The sequence below is a fragment of the Salmo salar genome, chromosome 18 (genome assembly GCF_965601325.2).
Source record: "Salmo salar chromosome 18, fSalSal1, whole genome shotgun sequence".
NCBI lineage: Eukaryota > Metazoa > Chordata > Actinopteri > Salmoniformes > Salmonidae > Salmo > Salmo salar.
The window spans coordinates 4,812,525-4,836,488 of record NC_138308.1 but is presented as its reverse complement, the minus strand read 5'-3'; the positions used below and the strand labels follow the sequence as shown (position 1 = coordinate 4,836,488).

At 42.7% G+C, this 23,964-nt stretch overlaps 1 protein-coding gene across 3 annotated transcripts in view; it reads left to right on the top strand.

Moving 5' to 3' along the window:
• ablim1a (actin binding LIM protein 1a) overlaps window positions 1-23,964 on the top strand; it is a 136,708-nt gene that overhangs the window by 99,478 nt on the left and 13,266 nt on the right. For 2 of the 3 annotated variants that reach the window (XM_045700644.2, XM_014154405.3), the window contains exons 7-19: window positions 4,386-4,473; window positions 4,687-4,751; window positions 8,133-8,210; window positions 9,137-9,295; window positions 9,675-9,719; window positions 9,826-9,861; window positions 10,156-10,282; window positions 12,235-12,342; window positions 14,597-14,701; window positions 17,947-17,994; window positions 19,989-20,138; window positions 21,217-21,305; window positions 21,670-21,793. In XM_045700644.2, coding sequence (XP_045556600.2) covers window positions 4,386-4,473; window positions 4,687-4,751; window positions 8,133-8,210; window positions 9,137-9,295; window positions 9,675-9,719; window positions 9,826-9,861; window positions 10,156-10,282; window positions 12,235-12,342; window positions 14,597-14,701; window positions 17,947-17,994; window positions 19,989-20,138; window positions 21,217-21,305; window positions 21,670-21,793 — 1,222 coding nt within the window. The remainder of the gene's footprint in view (window positions 1-4,385; window positions 4,474-4,686; window positions 4,752-8,132; window positions 8,211-9,136; window positions 9,296-9,674; window positions 9,720-9,825; window positions 9,862-10,155; window positions 10,283-12,234; window positions 12,343-14,596; window positions 14,702-17,946; window positions 17,995-19,988; window positions 20,139-21,216; window positions 21,306-21,669; window positions 21,794-23,964) is intronic. The other variant, XM_045700646.2, reaches the window with a different exon arrangement.

Below are 23,964 nucleotides of genomic sequence, written 5' to 3'. Positions count from 1 at the left end.
ACTCCCCCGCCCTCCCTTCGGCAAATCCAACCATGACTCCATCTTGCTACTACCGTCCTACAGTGAGGGGAAAAAGTCTTTGATCCCCTGCTTATTTCCTTCATTAAAATGCAAATCAACTTATAACATTCTTGACATACGTTTTTCTGGATTTGATGATGTTATTCTGTCTCTCACTGTTCAAATAAACCTACCATTAAAATTATTGACTGATCATTTCTTTGTCAGTGGGCAAACATACAAAATCAGCAGGGGATCAAATACTTTTTTCCTTCACTGTATAGGCAGAAACTCAAACAGGATGTACCTGTGATGAGAACCATTCAACACTGGTCTGACCAATCGGAATCCACGCTTCAAGATTGTTTTGATCAAGTGGACTGGTAAATGTTCCAGGAAGCCTCAGAGAATAACATGGATTTATACGCTGACCCAGTGAATGAGTTTATCAGGAAGTGCATTGGAGATGTTGTATCCAATGTGGCTATTAAAACCTACCCTAACCAGAAACCGTGGATAGATGGAGGCATTCGCGCATAACTGAAAGAGTGAGCCACCGCATTAAACCATGGAAAGATGTCAGGAAATATCGCCGAATATAAACAGTGTAGTTATTCCTTTAAGCGAAATGTCGGTATAGGGACTAAGTGGAGTCGCAATTCAATGGCTCAGACACGAGACTTGTGTGGCAGGGTCTACAGGCAATTACGGAATACAAAGAGAAAACGAGCCACATCACGGACACCGACATCTTGCTTCCAGACAAACTAAACACCTGCTTTGCCTGCTTTTTGGATAATACAGTGCCACCGACGCAGCCCACTACCAAGGACTCCTTCCCCGTGGCCAACATGTGTAAGACATTTAAACGTGTTAACCCTCGCAGGGCTGCTGGCCCAGATGGCATCCCTAGAGGCATCCTCAGAGCATGCGAAGACCAGCTGGCTGGTGTGCTTACAGACATTTTCAATCACTCCCTATCCCAGTCTGCTGTCCCCACATGCTTCAAGATGGCCACCATTGTTCCTGTACCAAAGAAGGCAAAGATATCTGAACTAAACGACTATCGCCCCATAGCACTCACTTCTGTCATCATGAAGTACTTTGAGAGACAAGTCAAGGATCATATCACCTCCACTTCACCTCTGCCCCAAAAGTTCCACAGACAATGCAATCGCCATCACACTGCACACTGCCCTATCCTATCTGGACAAGAGAAATACCTATGTAAGAGTGCTGTTCATTGACTACAGCTCAGCATTCAACACTATAGTACCCTCCAAGCTCATTGTTAAGCTTAAGGCCCTGGGTCTCAACCCCGCCCTGTGTAACTGGGTCCTGGACTTTCTGACGGGCCGCCTCCCAGGTGGTGAAGGTAGGAAACAGCATGTCCACTTCGCTGATCCTCAACACTGGGGCCCCACAAGGCTGCATACTCAGCCCCCTCCTGTACTCCCTGTTCACCCATGACTGCGTGGCCATGCACGCCTCCAACTCAATCATCAAGTTTGCAGATGACATAACAGTAGTGGGCTTGATTCCCAACAACGACAAGACAGCCTACAGGGAGGAAGTGAAGGCACTCAGAGTGTGGTGTCAGGAAAACAACGTCTCACTCAACGTCAACAAAACAAAGGAGATGATAGTGGACTTCAGGAAACAGCAAAGGGAGCACCTCCCCTATCCACATCGACGGGACTGTAGTGGAAAAGGTGGAATGTTTTAAGTTCCTTGGCGTACACATCACGGACAAACTGAAATGGTCCACCCACACAGACAGTGTGGTGAAGAAGGCGCAACCTCCCGCACCACTCCTGGAGTGGGCCAGCCACCACCGGCCTGAGGAGAGACACATGAAACGAGGGGTTAATACAGTAATCGGGAGTGGAAGATCAGTAAGAAAATCCACCAACAGGTGTGACCAAGGCCGCTTTGGAATGGGTAAGGGGTGTAGCTTACCTCTGGGCAGGTGCCTAGGAGCCTTACACTGGGCACACACCGAGCAGGAGGAAACATAAACCCTCACGTCCTTAGCCAAGGTAGGCCATCAGTACCTCCCGCTCAAACAGCGCACTGTCTGACCGATCCCAGGATGACCAGAGGAGGGTGACATGTGGGCCCAATAGATCAACCGGTCACGAACAGCAGACGGGACGTACAGACGCCCAGCGGGACACTGGACGGGATCGGGCTCTGCACGTTGCGCCTGCTCAATGTCCGTGTCCAGCTCCCACACTACCGGGACCACCAGGCAGGAGGTGGGGAGTATGGGAGTGGGATCCAGGGGCCGCTCCTCTGTGTCATACAGCCGGGACAATGCGTCTGCCTTCGCGTTTTGGGAGCCTGGTCTGTAAGAAAGGGTAAACACAAAACGGGTGAAAACATGGCCCACCTCGCCTGCCAAGGGTTCAGTCTCCTCGCTGCCCGGATGTACTCCAGGTTGCGGTGGTCAGTCCAGATGAGAAAAGGGTGTCTAGCCCCCTCAAGCCAATGTCTCCACACCTTCAAGCCCTTGACGACAGCCACCAACTTCCGGTCCCCCATGTCATAGTTTCGCTCCGCCGGGCTGAGCTTCTTCGAGAAGAAGGCACAGGGACGGAGCTTTGGTGTGTACCCGAGCGCTGAGAGAGCACAGCTCCTATCCCAGCCTCGGACGCGTCCACCTCCACTATGAACGCCAAAGAGGGGTCCGGATGGGCCAGCACGGAAGCCGAGGTAAACAGAACCCTCAGGTGACTAAAAGCCCTGTCCGTCCACTGCAAGCGCCCCGGGCCCCCCTTCAGCAGTGAGGTAATGGGAGCCACTACCTGACCAAAACCCTGGATAAACCTCCGGTAGTAGTTTGCAAACCCTAAGAACCGCTGCGCCTCCTTTACCATGGTGGGAGTCGGCCAATTACACATGGCTGCAATGCGGTCACTCTCCATCTCCACCCCTGAGGTGGAAATGCGATACCCTAGGAAGGAGACGGACTGTTGGAAGAACAGGCATTTCTCAACCTTGACGTACAGGTCATGCTCCAACATGCGACCAAGCACTCTGCGCACCAGGACACATGCTCGGCGCGTGTAGCGGAGTATATCAAAATGTCATCAGTATACACCACTACACCCTGCCCATGCAGGTCCCTGAAAATCTCGTCTACAAAGGCTTGGAAGACTGATGGCGCATTCATCAACCCGTACGGCATGACGAGGTACTCATTGTGCCCAGAGGTGGTACTGAACGCCATCTTCCACTCGTCTCCCTCTCGATACGCACCAGGTTGTAAGTGCTCCTGAGATCTAATTTGGTAAAGAAGCGCACCCCGTGCATTGACTCTATCGCTGTGGCTATGAGAGGTAGCGGGTAACTATACCTCACAGTGATCTGGTTCAGACACCGATAGTCAATACACGGGCGCAGACCTCCCTCCTTCACAAAAAGAAACTCGAGGAGGCGGGTGAAGTGGAGGACCGAATGTACCCCTGACGCAGGGATTTGGAGACATATGTTTCCATAGCCTCCGTCTCCGCCTGTGAGAGGGGATATGCGTGACTCCTGGGAAGTGCAACGTCTACCAGGAGCTCTATCGCACAATCGCCCCGTCGATGAGGTGGTAATTGAGTCGCCTTCTTTTTGGAGAAGGCGAGAGCCAAATCGGCATATTCAGGGGGAATGTGCACGATGGAGACCTGGTCTGGACTCTCCACCGTAGTAGCACCAACGGAAACCCCATAACACCTACCTGAGCACTCTCGCGACCACCCCTTGTGGCCAACAAACAGTGGGGATATGACAAGCTAACCAGGGTAGGCCCAGCACCACGGGAAACGCAGGAGAGTCAATAAGGAAGAGACTAATTCTCTCTGTATGAAGGGTGCGTGCTGGTGGCAGGGAAGTCAGGCGCAGGAGATCGAACTTGGTATAAAACGGAGCAGTTTAATAAGTGCTCAAAACTCCATAAACCAAAAATATACAAAATAATACAAATGGGTACAAAACCCGTCGCACACTGGAACACATCTTGCACAAAGCTTACAAACAAACAATCACCGACAAGGACAATGAGGGGGAACAGAGGGTTAAACACACCACATGTAATGAATGGGATTGGAAACAGGTGTGATACAAGACAAGACAAAACCAAAGGAAAATGAAAAGAGGATCAGCGATGGCTAGAAGGTCGGCAACTTCGAATGCCGCCCGAATAAGGAGAGGGACCAACTTCGGCGGAAGTCGTGACACAAGGTCACTAGTTTGAATCCCCGGGCCGACTAGGTGAAACATCTGCTGATGTGCCCTTCAATAAGTCACTTAACTCTATTTTCTCCTGTCAGTTGCTCTGGATAAGAGTGTCTGCTAAATGACAAAAATGTAAATTATATCTCTGTGTGTGTTTCCAGGCAGGGGACAAACACTATCACCCCAGCTGTGCACGATGCAGCAGGTGCAACCAGATGTTCACAGAAGGAGAAGAGATGTACCTGCAAGGTGAGTAGCTAGATGGGCTGAAGTTATAACTGGAGCATTTTAAGGGTTATTACGGTATAGCTGGGTTGGTTTAGCCTGGTCGCTGATCTGCTGTATTGCCAACTCTAAGGTTTGACCATAAATGTTGGCAAGAGAGCACAAACAGATCTTGAACCAGGTTAGGTTTGGTTGTCTTTGTTCTCTAATACCATCTGTCTCTGTTCTCTTCCACAGGATCAACAGTGTGGCACCCTGGCTGTAAGAACACAACCAGAACAGAGGAAAGACATAGGGAACGGGTAGGAAATATATCTGGCCTCTTGTACCTTGACCTTGTTTGCGTTGTGCAAGTGTCTCTTCTGTGTCAGCCACTCCTAATTTCCCCCCTATATCCCTTCCCCTTGGCCCCAAACCTGTTTGCAGATTTGTTTGGTGTAAGTAATATGGTGGAAAATCCATCACTACACTGCTTATACCTACCCAGACACCACAGGTCTGAAAACATCAAAGGGTTAGAGCCAAAGGGAAGGGGTAGGGAGTGATCATTCAGTGATCACACAGACACCTACGGTATGCCTCTCTTCCCCTTTAATCATATGTCTACCGGTGTATGTAGTGTGTGTGTGTCCTTTGCTCTGTGGTGGTTGTGTGCGTGTGACCTACAGATCTTGGGTCAATTCCATTTCAATTCAGTCAATTCAGAAAGTAAGCAGACATTTTCTCATTGGAAAGCGTTGATAAAAAAACATAAATGTTCTAATAGGAAAGCATTGAGAATAAATGGAATTGGAATTAAAATGCCAGTTTACTTCCAGAATTGACTGAATTGAAATGGGATTGACCCCAACCTTGGTGACTGTGATCTGGCCAGCTGAATGGGCTGCATCTAAGTCAGGTTGGAGAGCCCATGTGTGTGTGACTTCCTGTGAATCCCCCCTCTCCCTTCCCTTCCTCCACAGCTGTTACCTCCGTCACTATTACTCCTCCAAAAAACAGAAAGGCAGGTACTGTATTCGCTATTGACTATGCAATGGCATCATCCTGTTTTACTTTCTCCATGATGTTGCATAGGTCATAGGACATGATGCGCTGTGTGCTGCCCCCTGCTGGAGCCAGCCTGCATTGTTAAAATGCTACACACATTTGCACATTACATCTCATACACCTGTATCGCCCTCATGTAGAAGGAGCATGGGCTAAAGACAAAGACATATTTGTGGAGTAGACATGAACAGTGTTCAAATTATACATTGACTCTTGTGGATGCCCAATGGCTCTTGGGGGCATCCAATTTGTTATGGGGGTGCCCAGCCCACTTGTAATTCAAACCATGCAGATAAATGTCAAACAATAAATTAATGGTTGTTTTCACACAAACTACTCTCTTTAAAAATACCCCATTTAAGGCCTCCTGAGTGGCGCAGCGGTCTAAGGCACTGCATGAGGCGGTGCACAATTGGCCAGGCATCGTCTGGGTTAGGGGAGGGTTTCACCGGCCAGGATGTCCTTGTCCCATCGCACTCTAGTGACTCCTGTGGCGGGCCGGGCACATGCACACTGACAAAGTTGCAAGTTGCAAGGTGTACGGTGTTTCCTCCGACACATTGGTGCAGCTAGCTTCTGGGTTAAGCTAGCAGTGTGTCAAGAAGCAGTGCGGTTTGGTGGGGTCATGTTTCAGAGGACGTATGGATCTCGACCTTCTCCTCTCCCGAGTCCGTACGGGAGTTGCAGCGATGGGACAAGACTGTAACTACCAATTGGGGAGAAAAAGGGGTAAAAAGACCCCATTTATAGTAACCATGTGGTTGTGAAAACATGTTTCATGTCAATGGCTGCATTCAATCAATACATGAATTCAGGACTGTTGTTTCCATCTGAATTCTGCATTTCCCATTCGAAGGCATGTGGTATTTACAGTATTAAGGACATTATTAAGTCACAAAGAAAATGCTGTCATTCACTTTGCAAGAGGCAAATTATTGACGACATTGCGAGATTATGTGTTTGTATTTTATTTAAAGATGTAATCTAGGGCTGGGCCTGTACCTGAAAGGTCGTTGGTTCGAATTCCCGAGCCAACAAGGTAAACAATCTGTCAATGTGCACTTGAGCAAGGGACTTAATCCTAATTTGCTACAGGAGTGCCGTACTACTATGGCTGACCCTGTACAACAACACATTTCACTGCACGTAGTATCTGGTGTATGTGACAATAAAACATCTTCTCATGGAATTTCTAATACAAAGTTAGGTGTTGAACTAGGTGTCTGAGTTGACTGAGTTGACATACACTATACATACAAAAATATGTGGACACCTCTTCCAATTAGTGGATTCGGCTATTTCAGCCACACCAGTTGTTGACAGGAATATAAAATCAAACAAACCTGCAATCTCCATAGACAAACATTGGCAGTAGAATGGCCTTACTGAAGAGCTCAGTGACTGTAAGGCCAGACAAGCTCACAGAACGGGACCGGCGATTGCTGAAGCGTGTAGTGTGTAAAAATCGTCTGTCCTCGGTTGCAACACTCACTACCGAGTTCAAAACTACCTCTGGAAGCAATGTCAGCACAATAACTGTTTTTCGGGAGCTTCATGAAATGGGTTTCCATGGCCGAGCAGCTGCACACAAGAGTAAGATCACAATGCCAAGCAACGGCAGGACTGGTGTGAAGCTCGCCACCACTGGACTTTGGAGCAGTGGAAATGCGTTCTCTGGAGTGATGAATCACGCTTCACCATCTGGCAGTCCGACGGACGAAACTGGGTTTGGCGGATGCCAGGAAAACGCTACCTGTCCGAATGCATAGTGCCAACTGTAAAGTTTGATGGAGGAGGAATGGTCTGGGGCTGTTTTTCATGGTTCGAGGTAGGCCCCTTAATTCCAGTGAAGGGAAATCTGAACGTTACAGCATGCAATGACATTCTAGACGATTCTGTACTTCCAACTTTGTGGCAACAGTTTGGGGAAGGCCCTTTTCTGTTTCAGCACAATGCCCTCATGCACAAGCGAGGTCCATACAGAAATTATTTGTCGAGATCGGTGTGGAAGAACTTGACTGATCTGCACAGAGACCTGACCTCAACCCCATCTAACAACTTTGGGATGAATTGGAACGCTGACTGCGAGCCAGGCCTAATCGCCCAACTTCAGTGACCGATCTCACTAATGCTCTTATCCCTGAATGGAAGAAAGTCCCCGCCTCAATGTTCCAACATCTAGTGGAAAGCCTTCTCAGGAGAGTGGAGGCTGTTATAGGACCAAAGCGGGGACCGACTCCATATTAATGCCCATGATTTTGGAATAAGATGTTCGACTAGCAGGTGTCCACATACTACTGGTCATGTAGTGTATTTCACTCATCATTTGCAATGGAGGCAAACATAATGCTGTAGCAACTTTAACCCAACACCTAGCAACCTCGTCAAGAGGTTAGGATCTCTTGGTGTAACAGTAAGAGATACGGACAGGTGTCACTGGACCCGTGTTCGAGTCCTGGTTGGGACTGCCTCTTGAATTTCCTGCAATACGGATTGAAAAAGGATGAGATGACATGAGCCAACTGAAAGATAACTTAAAGCTAGTCCAGAGATGCCCTTGAACTTGTACCGAGAGATGTTGTCTTGACATATCACATTTCTGTTCAATAATGTAACCAACAGTTCTCTTCTTGCAGCCTTCGAGGTCGTCGTCCGAGAGTATCTGTTCCAGACCTGGTTCAAGCATACCTGGCTCACCGGGTCATACCATATATGTGAGTTCTATCTACCGTATATCTTGCCTGACAACTCACACTAAATTATTCCACTGCTCTGCTACATACTTTAGTCTGAGACTGCTATCATTGAAGTAGTTTGTGGTGAGGAGGGGCACGAGGGGTGTTGTACAAAACAAAGTAATCAGCGATTGGATGGTCTCTAACCAAGTATTAAAGCAAAGGATGAATTTTAAAACCGGATGCTTTACCCACATGTGTTCTGGCCCAACCAGACGGCCCCGAATGTGCTTCGCATTCGGTGAAGGGTCGGGGAGGTACTAAAATCCAGACTCATTGCAGAGAATAAACTAACGTCTATGGGCGTGGCATAGCGTTTGGCCTGAGCAAGGTGTCTGGGTAGCCAGGCAAATGTACATCTACCCTCACACACATACTGGGCTGGATGTGCTGGTTTTATTTTTAGAATTTAGGCCACTTCTCCCCTAACAAAGCTTAAAATAAATTGTGACTCCCTGTGTAAACTTTGTCTTAGTCCTTTTTCTTACATGTACATAGATTTTCTGTTCCCCCTTACATTGTTCATGTTGCTGTACCCTTACTGCCAATCCTCACTTCATGTAAAACAGAAGGGGCCCTAGGCTTATCAGACTCCCTAATAGTTATTCTATAGACCGTTGCAAATTGATTGTAACTTTCCCAAAATTCCCATGTATTCCAGAAATCCTGGTTGGAAGATTCAGTCAGGAGGGAATAGGCAGCAAATCTGTAAATCCTCCAAATGGGATTTCTGGAAAACCTGAGAATTTTGCTGTTCAAGAAATTTTGCAACCCTACTGACCACTAATACTTGCTAGTGTTAACCTGTCTCAGTAGATGTGTGCTTTTAGTTGTGTATAACCTCTCTCGCTCTGTCTCTATGTATGTGTCGATCTGTCTGTCTACCTGTCTGTCTGTGTCCCTAGGCAAAAGTAGACAATGAGATCCTTGATTACAGGGACCTAGCCGCCATTCCCAAAGTCAAAGCAATTTATGACATAGAGCACCCTGATCTGATTACCTATGAGCCTTTGTACACCATGTCCCTGGATGAGAGGGAGGAGAGGAGGGAGAGTGTGGGAGAGGTAATTAGAGTGCAACCATGCATGAATGTCTGTGTGTGTTTGCGTGTGTGTGTGTGTGTGTGTGTGTGTGTGTGTGTGTGTGTGTGTGTGTGTGTGTGTGTGTGTGTGTGTGTGTGTGTGTGTGTGTGTGTGTGTGTGTGTGTGTGACGCATCATGTAAAAATGAATGAGCCTGCATTCTGAAGTTACAATCTGTGAAAGAAAACGTCTGTGATGCATAAATCATACTATCATAAGTCATCTTTCTTCCATCTTTCCACCTTGGAAAGTATGTCTGTTGTTGCAGGGTGGAAGGCTGACACTTTTAGTGCACATTTCATGTTTAGTCTAGTGTAAATCCTTTCACATTCAGTTTGCTGAGTCACCTTCTGTGTCCACAGCTCCATACTGCGAGAAGGGAGCGTTCCCCCATGCCAGACGACAAGGTAAGGCACCCAATTATTATCATTGGTGGTACATGGTTTTGGTGTGTCTCTTCTAATAGTATGGTAATGTTGGATGTTGATATTAGTAGATTTTTTTCTTTTTCAGTCCTCAAGAAACATGTCACCTACACCATCTGCTGAGGTGAGTGCCTGTGTCAAGACAGTCAGTGATTTGATTTATATTAATCTTTACTTGACAGTGGGACTGTGGCTACGATGTAATTCCATCTGCTTCAAAAACAAAACTTGAAAGTAAAAAAAGAACATTGCATCTCAGTACCGCATTACACCATAATACTCTTGTTTAGCGTTCAGGAGGAATAGAATAGAATAACTTAATTTTGTTGCAGAGAGACAGCTTCTGTAACTGATAATGAAGAGAAGCTCTTGGATTGACAGTGATTGGCAGGTGAGGTCACTGTGTTGTCCCTGTTAGGGCTGCTATGACATGAGGGAACGCATCCTCCAGAGGTCCACCAGTCAGGGCTCTATCGGATCACACGTCTACAATCGCAATAGTTACACCCCGTTGTCACGCTCACCGCAGCACTTTCACAGACCAGGTGAGTGAGTGTGTGTGTGTGTGTGTGTGTGTGTGTGTGTGTGTGTGTGTGTGTGTGTGTGTGTGTGTGTGTGTGTGTGTGTGTGTGTGTGTGTGTGTGTGTGTGTGTGTGTGTATTTGTGTCTATGTATGTGTGCGTGCGTGCGAGCATGTGTGATTTGTATTGTTACTCTCTACAGGTTGCACAGGAGAAAGAATTGAAAATAGTCTGATAAATACAGTAGGCAGTGCCTCTCTCCACTCTTCCCTTACTATTTTGACAAGAACATAATAACACTTGTTCACAACTCACAGGAGTAACATTCATGCCTGTCACTCTTTCTTAACCACACCTTAATCTTAACTCCCCACTGCAGCTGCTCTGTTGCTGTCATCTTTAATCTTTACTCTTCACATCTTCACTGACCATCCTGGTAACACTAATAACTTTAATGAATATTCCTTATGAATATGTTAAATGTTAAATAATTTAATAATGAAATATTTATTTACTATTAATGTACAGTGGCTTGCGAATGTATTCACCCCCCTTGGCATTTTTCCTATTTTCCTACCTGGAATTAAAATGTATTTTTGGGGCGTTTGTATCATTTGATTTACACAACATGGCTATCACTTTGAAAACACAAAATATTTTTTCTTGTGAAACAAACAAGAAATAACACAGAAAAACAGAAAACTTGAGCGTGCATAACTATTCACCATAACTATTCTTTCTGGCCACTCTTCCGTAAAGACCAGCTCTGTGGAATGTATGGCTTAAATTGGTCCTATGGACAGATACTCAAATCTCCACTGTGATGGTTTGCAGCTCCTTCAGGGTTACCTTTGGTCTCTTTGTTGCCTCTCTGATTAATGCCCTTCTTGCCTGGTCCGTGAGTTTTGGTGGGCGGCTCTCTCTTGGCACGTTTGCTGTGGTGCCATATTCTTTCAATTTTTTTGTAATGGATTTAATGGTGCTCAGTGGGATGTTCAAAGTTTGTGATATTTTTTTATAACCCAACCCTGATCTGAACTTCTCCATAACTTTGTCCCTAACCTATTTGGAGAGCTCCTTGGTCTTCATGGTGCCACTTGCTTGGTGGTGCCCCTTGCATAGTGGTGTTGCAGACTCTGGGGCCTTTCGGAACAGATGAAAATATACTGAGATCATGTGACACTTAGATTGCACACAGGTGGACTTTATTTAACTAATTATGTGACTTCTAAAGGTAATTAGTTGCACCAGATCTTATTTAGGGGCTTCATAGCAAAGGGGGTGAATACATATGCATGCACCACTTTTCTGTTTTTTATTTCTTTGAATTTTTTTAAACAAGTTCTTTTTTTCATTTCACTTCACCAATTTGGACTGTTTTGTGTATGTCCATCCAAATAAAAATCTATTTAAATTACAGGTTTAATGCAGCAAAATAGGAAAAACGCCAAGAGGGATGAATACTTGTGCAAGCTACTGTTTATATAGTTTATAGTTTATTAATGCTATTCATATAAACACAGTTTTTTCATTTGAAGGTGTATCTCGTAATACACTTTTTCCTTATTCCTTATCCCCGTCTCCCTCAAATAGTTTTTCCTCCAAGTTTGTTGTTTTCTAGTTTTTACATGATTCCGATTTTCTACCCCTTCTTTTTGTTCACCCTCTCTCACATCCCCTCCTCCTCTCTCCCTTCCTAACTGTGGTGGTGTGTCCACTGGGTCTGTTTCCTCTCTCACCTTTCTTCCACCTCTTCCCTCCCTCCCTCCCTGTCTTTATCTGTGATGGTATGTCTACTGACTGTATTACTTCTTCCTCGGCTCCACACCTCCCTCCTCCTTTTCCACCTCCCCTCCACATCTCTCTCACATCTCCCCCTCCACATCTCCCTCCCCTCCCTACCTGTGGTGGTGTCTCCCCACCGGCTCTGTCCCCCCTCCCCTCTCTCACCTCCCCTCCCCTCCCCTCCCCTGCAGAAACTCTGACAGGCATGCAGAAGCTCTGCTCTGACCTGTGCAGTAACAGCCATAGTGACTCCCGCCCCACCTCCCCTTTCAGACACCACTTCCTACCCCATAGCCAAGGTAAGACAGGGCCCTAGTCCCCATGGTCCCTCCACTCTCCCCACTACCAAGGCAAGCTGTGTCACCTCATTCAAGTCTTACTGCCTCATACGCTATGGCTAAACTACTCATGTCCCTACCATCTTCTTCAGCCCCTATACAATGCCTAGTGAAAGTCTACACACCCCTTGCACAGTTTTCACATTTTGCTGCCTTAAAATTTGATCTGAAAGGGATTACATTCAAAGTGAAAGAAACATTATAGAACATTTTCTAAATTAATTTAAAATATAAAACAAACGTGTCTTCACACCGTAGCGTTAAAACTTGTTGAAAGCACCTTTGGCAGCAATTACAGCTGTGAATGATTTTGAATTTGATTCTACCAACTCTGCACAACGCTTATGGCAACATACTATATATCCATTGTTTTTGTCAAAATTGTAATTCCAAAGACACACCAGAATGGATTTCCAAAAGGTGTTGAGTTTTCCTGAGTTGTCCTTTTCCTGACATAAATCTGCTTGACATTCAGACTACTTTTTTATATTTCTGTCCATCAATGATTTCCAACCAAATTTACTGAGCTTTAGCAATTTTGACAAAAACAATGGATATATGTTGCCATAAGAGTGCAGAGTTGGTAGAATCGAATTCAAAATGATTCACTGCGTCCAAAGGTATTTCCACCAAGTATTAACTCAGGGGTGTAAAGACTTATGCAATCAAGAAATCTTTGTGTTTTATTTTTAATTAGTTCAGAAACATTTATATATTTTTTTATTTTACTTGGGGTATGTGGACTTCCACTAGGCACTTTATACTGTTGCCATGCACATTTGATGTGAAGTGAATATCATAAGCTGACTAGCCTGGTCCCCAATATGTTTGTGCCTTTCTTACCAATTGACTGGATAGAGACGTCTCTTCTGCTGTCATGATATAGACATGCAGCCTAGTTCACTTAGACCAGAGGTTCCCAAACTTTTTCACTCAGGCTCCCCTTCTAGCATTGGGAAACTTTGAAATGTTCCACACATTACTGACATTCTGCCTGTTTAATGATAAATGCCCATTATGTCTGCCTACACAGCCTGGTCTCATAGACTAGACGTAACATAGTAAATATAAATCCTGGACATTCAAATGGGGTGGCAGGTAGCCTAGTGGTTAGAGCGTTGGACTAGTAACTGGAAGGTTGCAAGATTTAATCCCTGAGCTGACAAGGTAAAAATCGGTTGTTCTGCCCCTGAACAAGGCAGTTAACCCACTGTTCCTAGGCCGTCATTGAAAATAAGAATTTGTTTTTAACTGACTTGCCTAGTTAAATAAAGGTAAAATAAAAATTGTATGAGATGTTACGTTTGGTATGGTTACATAAGGCAGATGGTTACTTAAGGCAAAAATGAAAGTAGGGTGGATCGATGGGCGTATAATGCGAATGTCTAGCAACCCGGAGGTTGCGAATTCAAATCTCATCATGGGCAATTTTAGCTAATTAGCAACTTTTCAACTACTTACCATACTAAATGTAACATATCATACTAAATGGAGTTTACGGAATTACATACAGAATAATATGAAATGCTCTGAGACCAGGTTGGCCTGCATGCTTTGGTTAGGTCTCATATTACCTCATGGCTACAGTATGTTACTAAAATGGTTGGTTAGTGACTAACTAACCGACAATGAGATTAGTAGGATTAGGGACGGGTTAGGGTTAGATGATAAACATTTTTCAGCATCCATCTAGTTTGAATTAATCTGACAATTGTTTTGGATAAAACATGTTTTTTAAATGGTAAACTAGATATTAGATATGATATCAGTCTTATGGCCTTTTGTGTTTTGATGTTGTCTGGTTACATGCTAAGGTGTGTCCTCATCCTCATCTACTGTGTTATGATAGGGACAAACAGAGTGAATCTGTAGCTGTACCAAACGCAGAGTTGCATATGGTTCATACTGTATGCTCTGGTATGCTTCTTGTCTGCTGTATGCTTTAACTACAACATCTGCATGATTTTCCCATCCATTGATTTGGTAATACAGGATCCTTCAATAGTTCTCAAAACTGGATCACTCTTCCAGAGTAAAGTAACATCCACTTGCGTCCATTTTTATGCTTGACCCTAATCTCACATGCCAGACCTTACAGCTATATCCAATACTCAGAGACACTCTCGTCTGGCTCTGCAAGGTTAGCTTTCTCCAAATTTATGATTTCCTCATGGTTGCCCTGCTTACATTTTGTTCTTGGTTCTTCTCATCGGAGGCACTGATCCACCCAGCGGGCGGAGCTCCCCTATACCCCAACGGCCAGAGAGCCGGCCGGTCACTCCGCCTCTCTCTCTGACCCCTAAACATTTCCACCTCCCAGGTAGGAGATACACGGAGCGCACCCTGTCACTGTTACTGCTACTGGTCACCTGAGACTTTTTATTGCTCTCACTCAACTTCTCTCTACCACTTTTTCCATTTCAATAATGCTTTTGGCTCATGTGTCACTGGAAAAGTGTTTGATACGTATATATGAAATGCAAAACACTGACCACAAACTGATTGAATCAACGTTGTTTCAACGTCATTTGTCGACGTATTGTGGCACGGATTCTACATGGAAAATACATTAAAAAAAATTGACATAGACAAACCTTGTATAAAATATGTTGAATTTGTACCTTTAAAATAATGTCAGACCTTCAGCGTTATATCCACTACCAGAAAAACAAACAATAAGCTGGGCATAGTCTACACATAGTCTTTGGTCTCCCATCCAAGGTTTTAACCAAGCCCAGCTATGATATTTGTCATTGACTATTACCAATGTGCTATTGTGAGAATGATTGATGATAGATCCCCACTTAAAAAGTAAATAGATAGGGCCTCCCGAGTGGCGCAGCGGTCTAAGGCACTTCATTGCAGTGCTTGAGGTGTCACTCCAGCCCCGGGTTTGATCCTAGGCTGTGTCACAGCTGGCCTTGCCCGGGAGACCCATGCGGTGGTGCACAATTGTCCGGGTTAGGGGAGGATTTGGCCGGACGGGATGGGTGGTGGGCTGGGTGCCTGCAAGCTGACTTCGGTCACCAGCTGGACGATGTTTCCTCCGACACATTGGTGCGGCTGGCTTCCGGGTTACGTGAGCAGTGTGTCAAGAAGCAGTGCGGCTTGGCAGGGTTGTGTTTCAGAGGATGCATGGCTCTCAACCTTTGCTTCTCCCTAGTCTGTAGGGACAAGACTAACTACCAATTGGATATCACAAAAAAGGGGTAAAAGTACAAAAAAAAATATAGGAATAAAAAAATCATAAAAACAAAATAGATTTACTATTGCTATCAAAGTCATTCCAAAGGGTAGGTTTAACAGAGCAAAATAAAATTTCACCTTTATCCCTCATATATCATCAATGATTGAGACAGTGCCGGAGAAGATGGCTGACATTTTATGTGCTCCTAACTGATTGTATTTATATGTTTGTTTTTTTGCGTTGTTTGTAACTGATTTTTTTACTCATTTTGTACTTGTTACTTTTATTTCTTATTCGTGTTTTTTCAACTGCATTGTTGGTTAGGGGCTTGTAAGTAAGCATTTCACTGTAAGGTCTACCTACACCTGTTGTATTCGGCCCATGTGACTAATAGAATTTGATTCGATTTTATTTTATTTTTGAATGACACAATTTAGGCTTAGATATAAGTCAACAAAAGTTGTTGTTTCAATTCAACCCAGAATTCAACATAAAATAGACAATACAATAGGCCTAGGGTTTTAAGCTTTGGCTGATTTCAAATTGTATGATATTTAGTGATTGAAATCTATTTGGTTGTCAACACAACCAAATATCAACATTTGAAGGAGATGAAGCCTCTATATTCTGATTGGATTGTTCCATCTGTGCCACTGACTTAATCTGGCTTTCATTTCAGTTTGTCTACAAAATAATAATTGATATGTTGGATTCAACTCCATCTCAACTCAAAATCTAAGTTAAATAATAAGACTCAATCAGATGAAATGATTTAAAGTTGGATTTGATTTGATTTAATCCTATTCTTTAACTTTGATGTTTGATTGAGATAGAGTCGTGAATCCAACGTACCAATGATTAATTTGTAGACAAACTGGAATTAAAGCCAGACTTATGGCCTAAACTCACCAATGGCGAGCGTGCGATGCGTCTGTGATTTTTTTTAAAATGCATTGTTTTGAATTATAATAACCCAACCGAAGCTGGGTGGGCAGGTTGTCCTCTATGACGCCTCGCTCGTTTAAAACCTGTCACGATTTTTGTGATTTATTGCTGCCGCTGTAGTCACACAAAACATTTTTTGTTGTCATTATTCACTGTTTTTTTAACTCATTTGAATTGGAAGAAGTAGCTAAAGAGTTTTTTTTTACCATATATGCTAAATTAGACCAATTCACCCACTTATTCATACACAACATCGCTATCAGCAAAGATGATTGGAGATATGGACTATCCTGCTAGCATACAGTCACTGTTCTGCCTGTCCCATCCTTTCCACCCGCCTCGCTCTGTTTGCTCCGCCCACCCGGTGAGTTTTTCGCTTTAGTCAGTGGCACAGATAGAACTATTTAGGGAGAAGATAGATCTCCTTCAAATGTTGATATTTGGTTGCGTTGACAACCCAAAACAATACACTATCACTTTTGTGATACAGTAAATAGCCTAAAGTTAAGTTTCCTGGTTGCTAAAATTCTAATAGTTCGCTGACTTTCAGTTTATGTGACAAAATAAGCAACATAATGTGTAGAGAAACATTGTACCATTTCAACCGCTGTGAAATATATTTTCAATAACCCAAAATATTGTATTTTCAGCTGTTTGAAGCTGGTGTACGAAACTGAAATTAAAGAACAGGAAGCATAGAAATAGCACACATAGAACAGATCTATCGCTTCTTAGACTTGCTTTCAATGAGAATGACAGATCTATAACTATGTGAATTTGGTTGGGTCACCTAAAAAGTTACATATTGCAGCTTTAAAAATGAATGTAAAATGTTATCTTACAAACTAATGTAAAATTCAACTTTAAAATCGGTAACACATCCATGGCCACATTTTGAAGTGATGGTAACTATACATTTCTTCTTATGTAATCACACAAAGTGTTCTAATTCAAGATAGCTATGCTATAATAATCTGTGCAGAATCTCAAACAACATTGATCAATTGCGCCATGTACTTTTAATGTCATCTCTACTGCAATCCAGTTCTTTTGGTTCAGCCATTAGATGATGTACAGTGATAACACATGAATCTGTTGTATAGATAAACAAAATATCTGACATTGTACTCCCGTTTGAACTTTGCTTTGCTTTTAAATTATTGAAAGCACGGAGATAGACATTTGGGTGACAACTAAACCAAAAATCAGACATTGTTTTTCCATTGGAATTTGGTTGTGCTTTTAGATCATTGAAAGCATAGTGATAACACATTGGAAATTCAACTAACTTTTGTCTGTGTTTTTGAGTGGGTGAATATATCTTGTAATCCCATTGATCAACATCTCAACCAAATATTCCCCAATTATCCACGTTGAAATTACGTGGTGTGCCCAGTGGTTTTGACTATGTCTTTCTCCCTTTGCTCTTTCAGATCAGGGGATCAACATTTACAGGAAACCACCCATCTACAAACAGCACGGTATATTCACTCTCTGTGACCTGGTTTCACCAGCATTAACAGTATGATTATTGTTAGGAATAATTATACTGATTGCAAATAGAGACAGAGCTTTCCAAGAGCACGACTAGGTAATATTACTTCTCTTATCAGGGACATGATATGAGGAGTTGGTTTACTGTAAAACAACGTGATTATAGAAAGAAAATAGTGTCTTGAACCTCATTGGCTATAAACAAGATCAATAAGCTTAACTATACAAAGCAGCACCTAACCTTTTAGTAATGGTGTAAGGTTGGTGGACTAGATGTCTATGAGCAATATCTGGGTCCTTTCAATTATGTTTTTTTCAGTTTGGATTGAAATTGTGTAATCACCACATTGATCTCTAATTGTACACCATTTACTGTAACCACCTCCAATGTCAATGTGTCAATACTGTTTGAAGTCTCTCTCTGACAAAATACGTTCTGAACACTTTCTGAGAATTTAGAAACCTAAGCAAAAGATCAAGGCATGTGAGCCTACAGTACCCCATAATCTAAAGAGAAGGTTTGGGATGTCATCTTAATTCCCTTAAATGTGATTTATTGCTGACATGTTTTGAAGTGTGGTCCTTCTCCACTAATGGTTCTGTAGCCCTTTCTTGCTGTCAAATGACCTAGTGTCCTTACTGCCTTCAATAAATACTATTGAAGGCAAATAAGTTGCCATCTTGAACCGTCTTTTAAGATTACATTTGTGCATTCCTAGGACTGAGCACCCCTTCAGCGGTGCAGACAATATTATATATATTGATTAGAGCGCCATCACACTACAACTATTTACATAATCTGTGAACAATTCTGAATAATACGTGTAAGTGTAAGGTTGGTGTATTATCTTTACAATGTTCAGAGCAAATTTGAGACCACAATTTTTACATCCACCGTGTTAAATGTAACCCTTTCTTAGTGTGTATACTGTATGTGACCCACTGAAATAGTGTTAAACTGTTGCAAATTCCAACTTAAATGAACACTTATTAGAGAGGATGCTGTTACAATTTATTTTTGTTAAAGAATCACATAGTGTTTCAGTATTTTAGTCTTTTTTGGGAGGGGGGGTGTTGTTTTAACACTGTAGGTGTAAAGCCTTATTTACATATTTCCCAGCATGCCTTTCAAGTGAACATGAGAGATATCCACCCATGACTGTGTTTATTAATGACAGAGATGTATTTGTTGAATTCATAGCAGTTTAACCTTGAAGCCTTTGTTAATGTGCCAAGGTGAATGTGTTTGGAATGAAATTAAGCATTTATGGCCATATAAAATATACTTTTCATATATGTATTTATGGTCTAGTCATCCTTGACATTTCAGTCTGAAAATCTTGGCTCATAGGCCACATCAGACCTGTAAATCACAATATTCTGGTTTATGAAGTTATTAGTACTGTAATTCCTATCAGAATCCAGCCATTCAGAAAAACTGCTATTGAGAAGGATTTAATAGTGAGATCATATCATTTATACTGGAACAACCATCTCAGTGATGGGTACACTAGATTGGATTAGTTTAGAAAAATGTATGTCATTTAATCTTTGTATAGCATAAGATCAATGAATCAATGTGCATGCAGAAACATAGATATTAAAAACAAACTACTCTAAAAATCAACCTGCACAAATTATGCTGGGAAATATGATAATGAGGCCCCTCCCACATATTTTATACTCTGAGAGAGTTAACGGAAATTAACTCAACACAGACAAGTAACAACAACACCACGCACGTTGATTCCACTGTGATTCAAATAACACTTCATTCTCTGTCAATTTGTTAACCCCACTCGAATCAACACTCAGATATAACACTCACAACACTTTTCATCTCAACACTTGTAAATTTGCTGTGTAAAGATTATCACACAACATTTCAGACAGATGATGTTGAAATGTTCAGCTGTGGTTAAGGGGATTAAGGGTACTCACTCAGACTCTGATAGTCCAGTACCTCTGGTTACCAATTTAGATTCACCCGCACCAAAAAGAAAGTCTGCTGATGACATCATCAGATCCGCTACGTTTCCTGCCGCCCATGTCCCCCCTCCAGATGACACATCACCGACCGAAAACGACCACTGGCCCCCCTGCTCTCCCTCCCTGGCCCTGGCTGCCTTAGGTACAGTAGGCTCCTTATGAGCATGCTTGCACTGCCCAACCTCCTTCACCTTAGAGGCTCACTACCCCTAACCAAACCCTGAACTTGCCCCTGTCCAGAAACAACCACTAGTTCCTACCCTCTAGACATTTGTGGAGATCTCCGAGAATTTGATAGGTTTGAGCAATATGTCAATAGCACCACCTTGAACTCTGATAGGCAAGGTGGAATTTCTGCCATATGGATTTTCCAAACCTCTCAGATTTTCACAAGTGTCTAGGATGTAGGGTTTGGGTTCTTTATGGATCGGTCATAATCTCACTCTTATGCACTTGTAGCTTAACATCACCACTAAGCTTTATTGCATCCCTGCTCTCACCACAATTTCTCTCTGGAAAACAGATTGTAAAATTATTTTGCTGAATTTTGTGCAATGCTGATGAACAATGTATCCTTGAAAGACTGTTGTTGTTGGCATCATGTCACTTTTTGCTTGCTACAGCTTCAGTTGCACCTTCCTTTACACCTATAAAATCAATCAATCGACCATTCACAAGTGACTTGGACCGAGCTAACTGAGACTGGCTTCAAACTGATCTGTCTTCCTACACTGTGTTGTTCTGTGTATCAAACTCATAGTAAAAATCTCATCTTGTGAAGACTGTTGTACTGTCCGTGTTAACATTCTGTGCAGCTGAGTAGTCTCACTCTTTTTGTGTTGTCTTTGTTTATGTCTAGTGAACTCTGTCTCACATTTGTGTTCTCCCACACCCCTGTTGCTGGAAAGATAAATCCTACAGTACTTTTGTAAATCCTTTTAGAAATCCTGTACAGTACTTTTGTGAATATGATATCCACAGATGGAAGCATTCTATTATGCCTTCTGTTATAGTTTTTGACAGTCTTGTTTTACTGTATTTAGCACTACTTTTCAGTCAAGATGCCTGTAATTCACACACACAGTTATAAGGGTGTGTGCATGCGTGCGTGCCTGTGCCTGTGCGTGTGTGTGTGTGTGTGTGTTCCTGTTTTGCTGTGTGTGTGTGTGTGTGTGCATGTGTGTGTTGGCTTATTCGCGGGTTGTTTATGCCACTCAAAGGTTCAGAAGGAGGAAGGAGACGGTCTAGGGAAGAGGAGGAAGAGGAGGCTATGAAGAGAAAGCAGATCCAGGAGGAGCAAATCAACAAGGTTAGAGAAGCCACATTCATACACTCACTCCCACAATCACAATCACACCCACAAACACACACAGGTAGGCAGCTCTACTCTACTATTGTATGTTCATAAAAAGTTATTCCTGCAGGTACAGTATACTGCTTCATAGTTTGTTATAAGCATGTACAAGTCTTTATACTGTATTATAATAAGGTTTACACTATGTTTTGTCTCTGCATCTATCAACTTTTTAAATGACTCAAAATAGCTGGTATTTAGTCAGGATCATTATAAGATAAAATTCATTAGAAGATACATGCTCATGACAAGTCTTACAATGCATTATACCTGCAGGCTTTAAGTGAAGTATTTTACCATATGTTCTGTGTTTCCCCAGATCCAGTCTGGTTTGGGGAAGCTGATAATGAAAGAGGAGAATGAGAAGGAGCAGATCAGGGAAGGTCATGCACGCAGCCAATCAGCTCAGCGCTATGAACCTCAGCAGAACAACTATGATGGAGGTATGTTCTGACCAACCTCACCATATAGTAACAAGCACATTGTTTAGAAGAACCACATCAAATGAACTGTAAACCAGGGCCATGTTCATTAGGTACCAAACTGAAGAAAGCGATCCAAAATGGATTGAAACACAGAGTTACTATCTGTACTTGTCCAATACAACAAACACCATTTTTTGTTTTTCTCCTGCAAAACATTTTGAAGTCTTTTGGTGTGGTGTAAACGAATTAACAATATCCTGGTCAGATCCAACCTCAAAAGCAACCCTATCAAATAAACAGAACACAACACATTTGAGATCTGAATTTTAACACCAACAGTGTTAAATATAACACTTTCTTAGTGTACAGTAGAGTGCCTTCAGAAAGTAACCTTTTCCCAAAAATGTTGTGTTACAGCCTGAATTTGAATTGAGATTTTGTGTCACTGGCATACACACAATACCCCATAATGTCAAAGTGGAATTATATTTATTTTTATTTTGTAGAAATGAATAAAAAATGAAAATATGAAATGCATTGAGTCAATAAGTATTCAACCCCTTTGTTATGGCAAGCCTAAATAAGTTCAGGAGTAAAATGGAGTAAAAATGGGCTTCACAAGTCATATTATAATTTGCATGGACTCACTCTGTTTGCAATAATAGTGTTTTACATGATTTTTTTATGATTACCTCATCTCTGTATCTCACATATACAGATAATTGTAAGGTACATTGGTCGAGCAGAGCATTTCAAACACAGATTCAACCACAAAGACCAGGGAGGTTTTCCAATGCCTCGCAAAGATGGGCACCAATAGGTAGATCGGTTGAATATACCTTTGAGCATGGTGCAGTAATTAATTACACTTTGGATGGTGTATCAATACACCCAGTCACTACAAAAATACATGCGTACTTCCTAACTCAGTTGCCAGAGTGGAAGAAACCACTTAGGGATTTCACCATGAAGTCACCACCAATGACGACTTTAAAACAGTTACAGTTTAATGGCTGTGATAAGAGAAGACTGAGGATGGATAAACAGCATTTTACAGTAGTTACTCCACAATACTAAGCCAAATGACAGAGTGAAAATTAGGAAGCTTGTCCAGAACTAAAATATTCCAAAACATGCATCCTGTTTGCAACAAGACCCTAAAGTAAAACTGCAAAAAATGTGGCAAAGAAATTAACTTTATGTTCTGAATACAAAGCGTTGCAAATCCAACACATCACTGAGTACCACTCTTCATATTTTCAAGCATAGTGGTGGCTGCATCATGTTATTGGTATGTATCGTTAGGACTGGGAAGTTTTTCAGGATAAAAATAAACATAATAGAGCTACAGTGAGGGAAAAAAGCATTTTATCCCCTGCTGATTTTGTACGTTTGCCCACTGACAAAGAAAGGATCAGTCTATAATTTTAATGGTAGGTTTATTTGAACAGTGAGAGACAGAATAACAACAACAAAAATCCAGAAAAACGCATGTCAAAAATGTTATAAAATGATTTGCATTTTAATGAGGGGAATAAGTATTTGACCCCTCTGCAAAACATCACTTAGTATTTGGTGACAAAACCCTTGTTGGCAATCACAGAGGTCAGACGTTTCTTGTAGTTGGCCACCAGGTTTGCACACATCTCAGGAGGGATTTTGTCCCACTCCTCTTTGCAGATCTTCTCCAAGTCATTAAGGTTTCGAGGCTGATGTTTGGCAACTCGAACCTTCAGCTCCCTCCACAGATTTTCTATGGGATTAAGGTCTGGAGACTGGCTAGACTGGCTGGCTGTTTTGGGTCATTGTCATGCTGGAATACCCATCTACGACCCATTTTCAATGCCCTGGCTGAGGGAAGGAGGTTCTCACCCAAGATTTGACGGTACATGGCCCCGTCCATCGTCCCTTTGATGCGGTGAAGTTGTACTGTCCCCTTAGCAGAAAAACTCCCCCAAAGCATAATGTTTCCACCTCCGTGTTTGACGGTGGGGATGGTGTTCTTGGGGTCATAGGCAGCATTCCTCCTCCTCTAAACACGGCGAGTTGAGTTGATGCCTAAGAGCTCCATTTTGGTCTCATCTGACCACAACACTTTCATCCAGTTGTCCCCTGAATCATTCAGATGTTCATTGGCAAACTTCAGACGGGCATGTATATGTCTTTTCTTGAGCAGGGGGACATTGCGG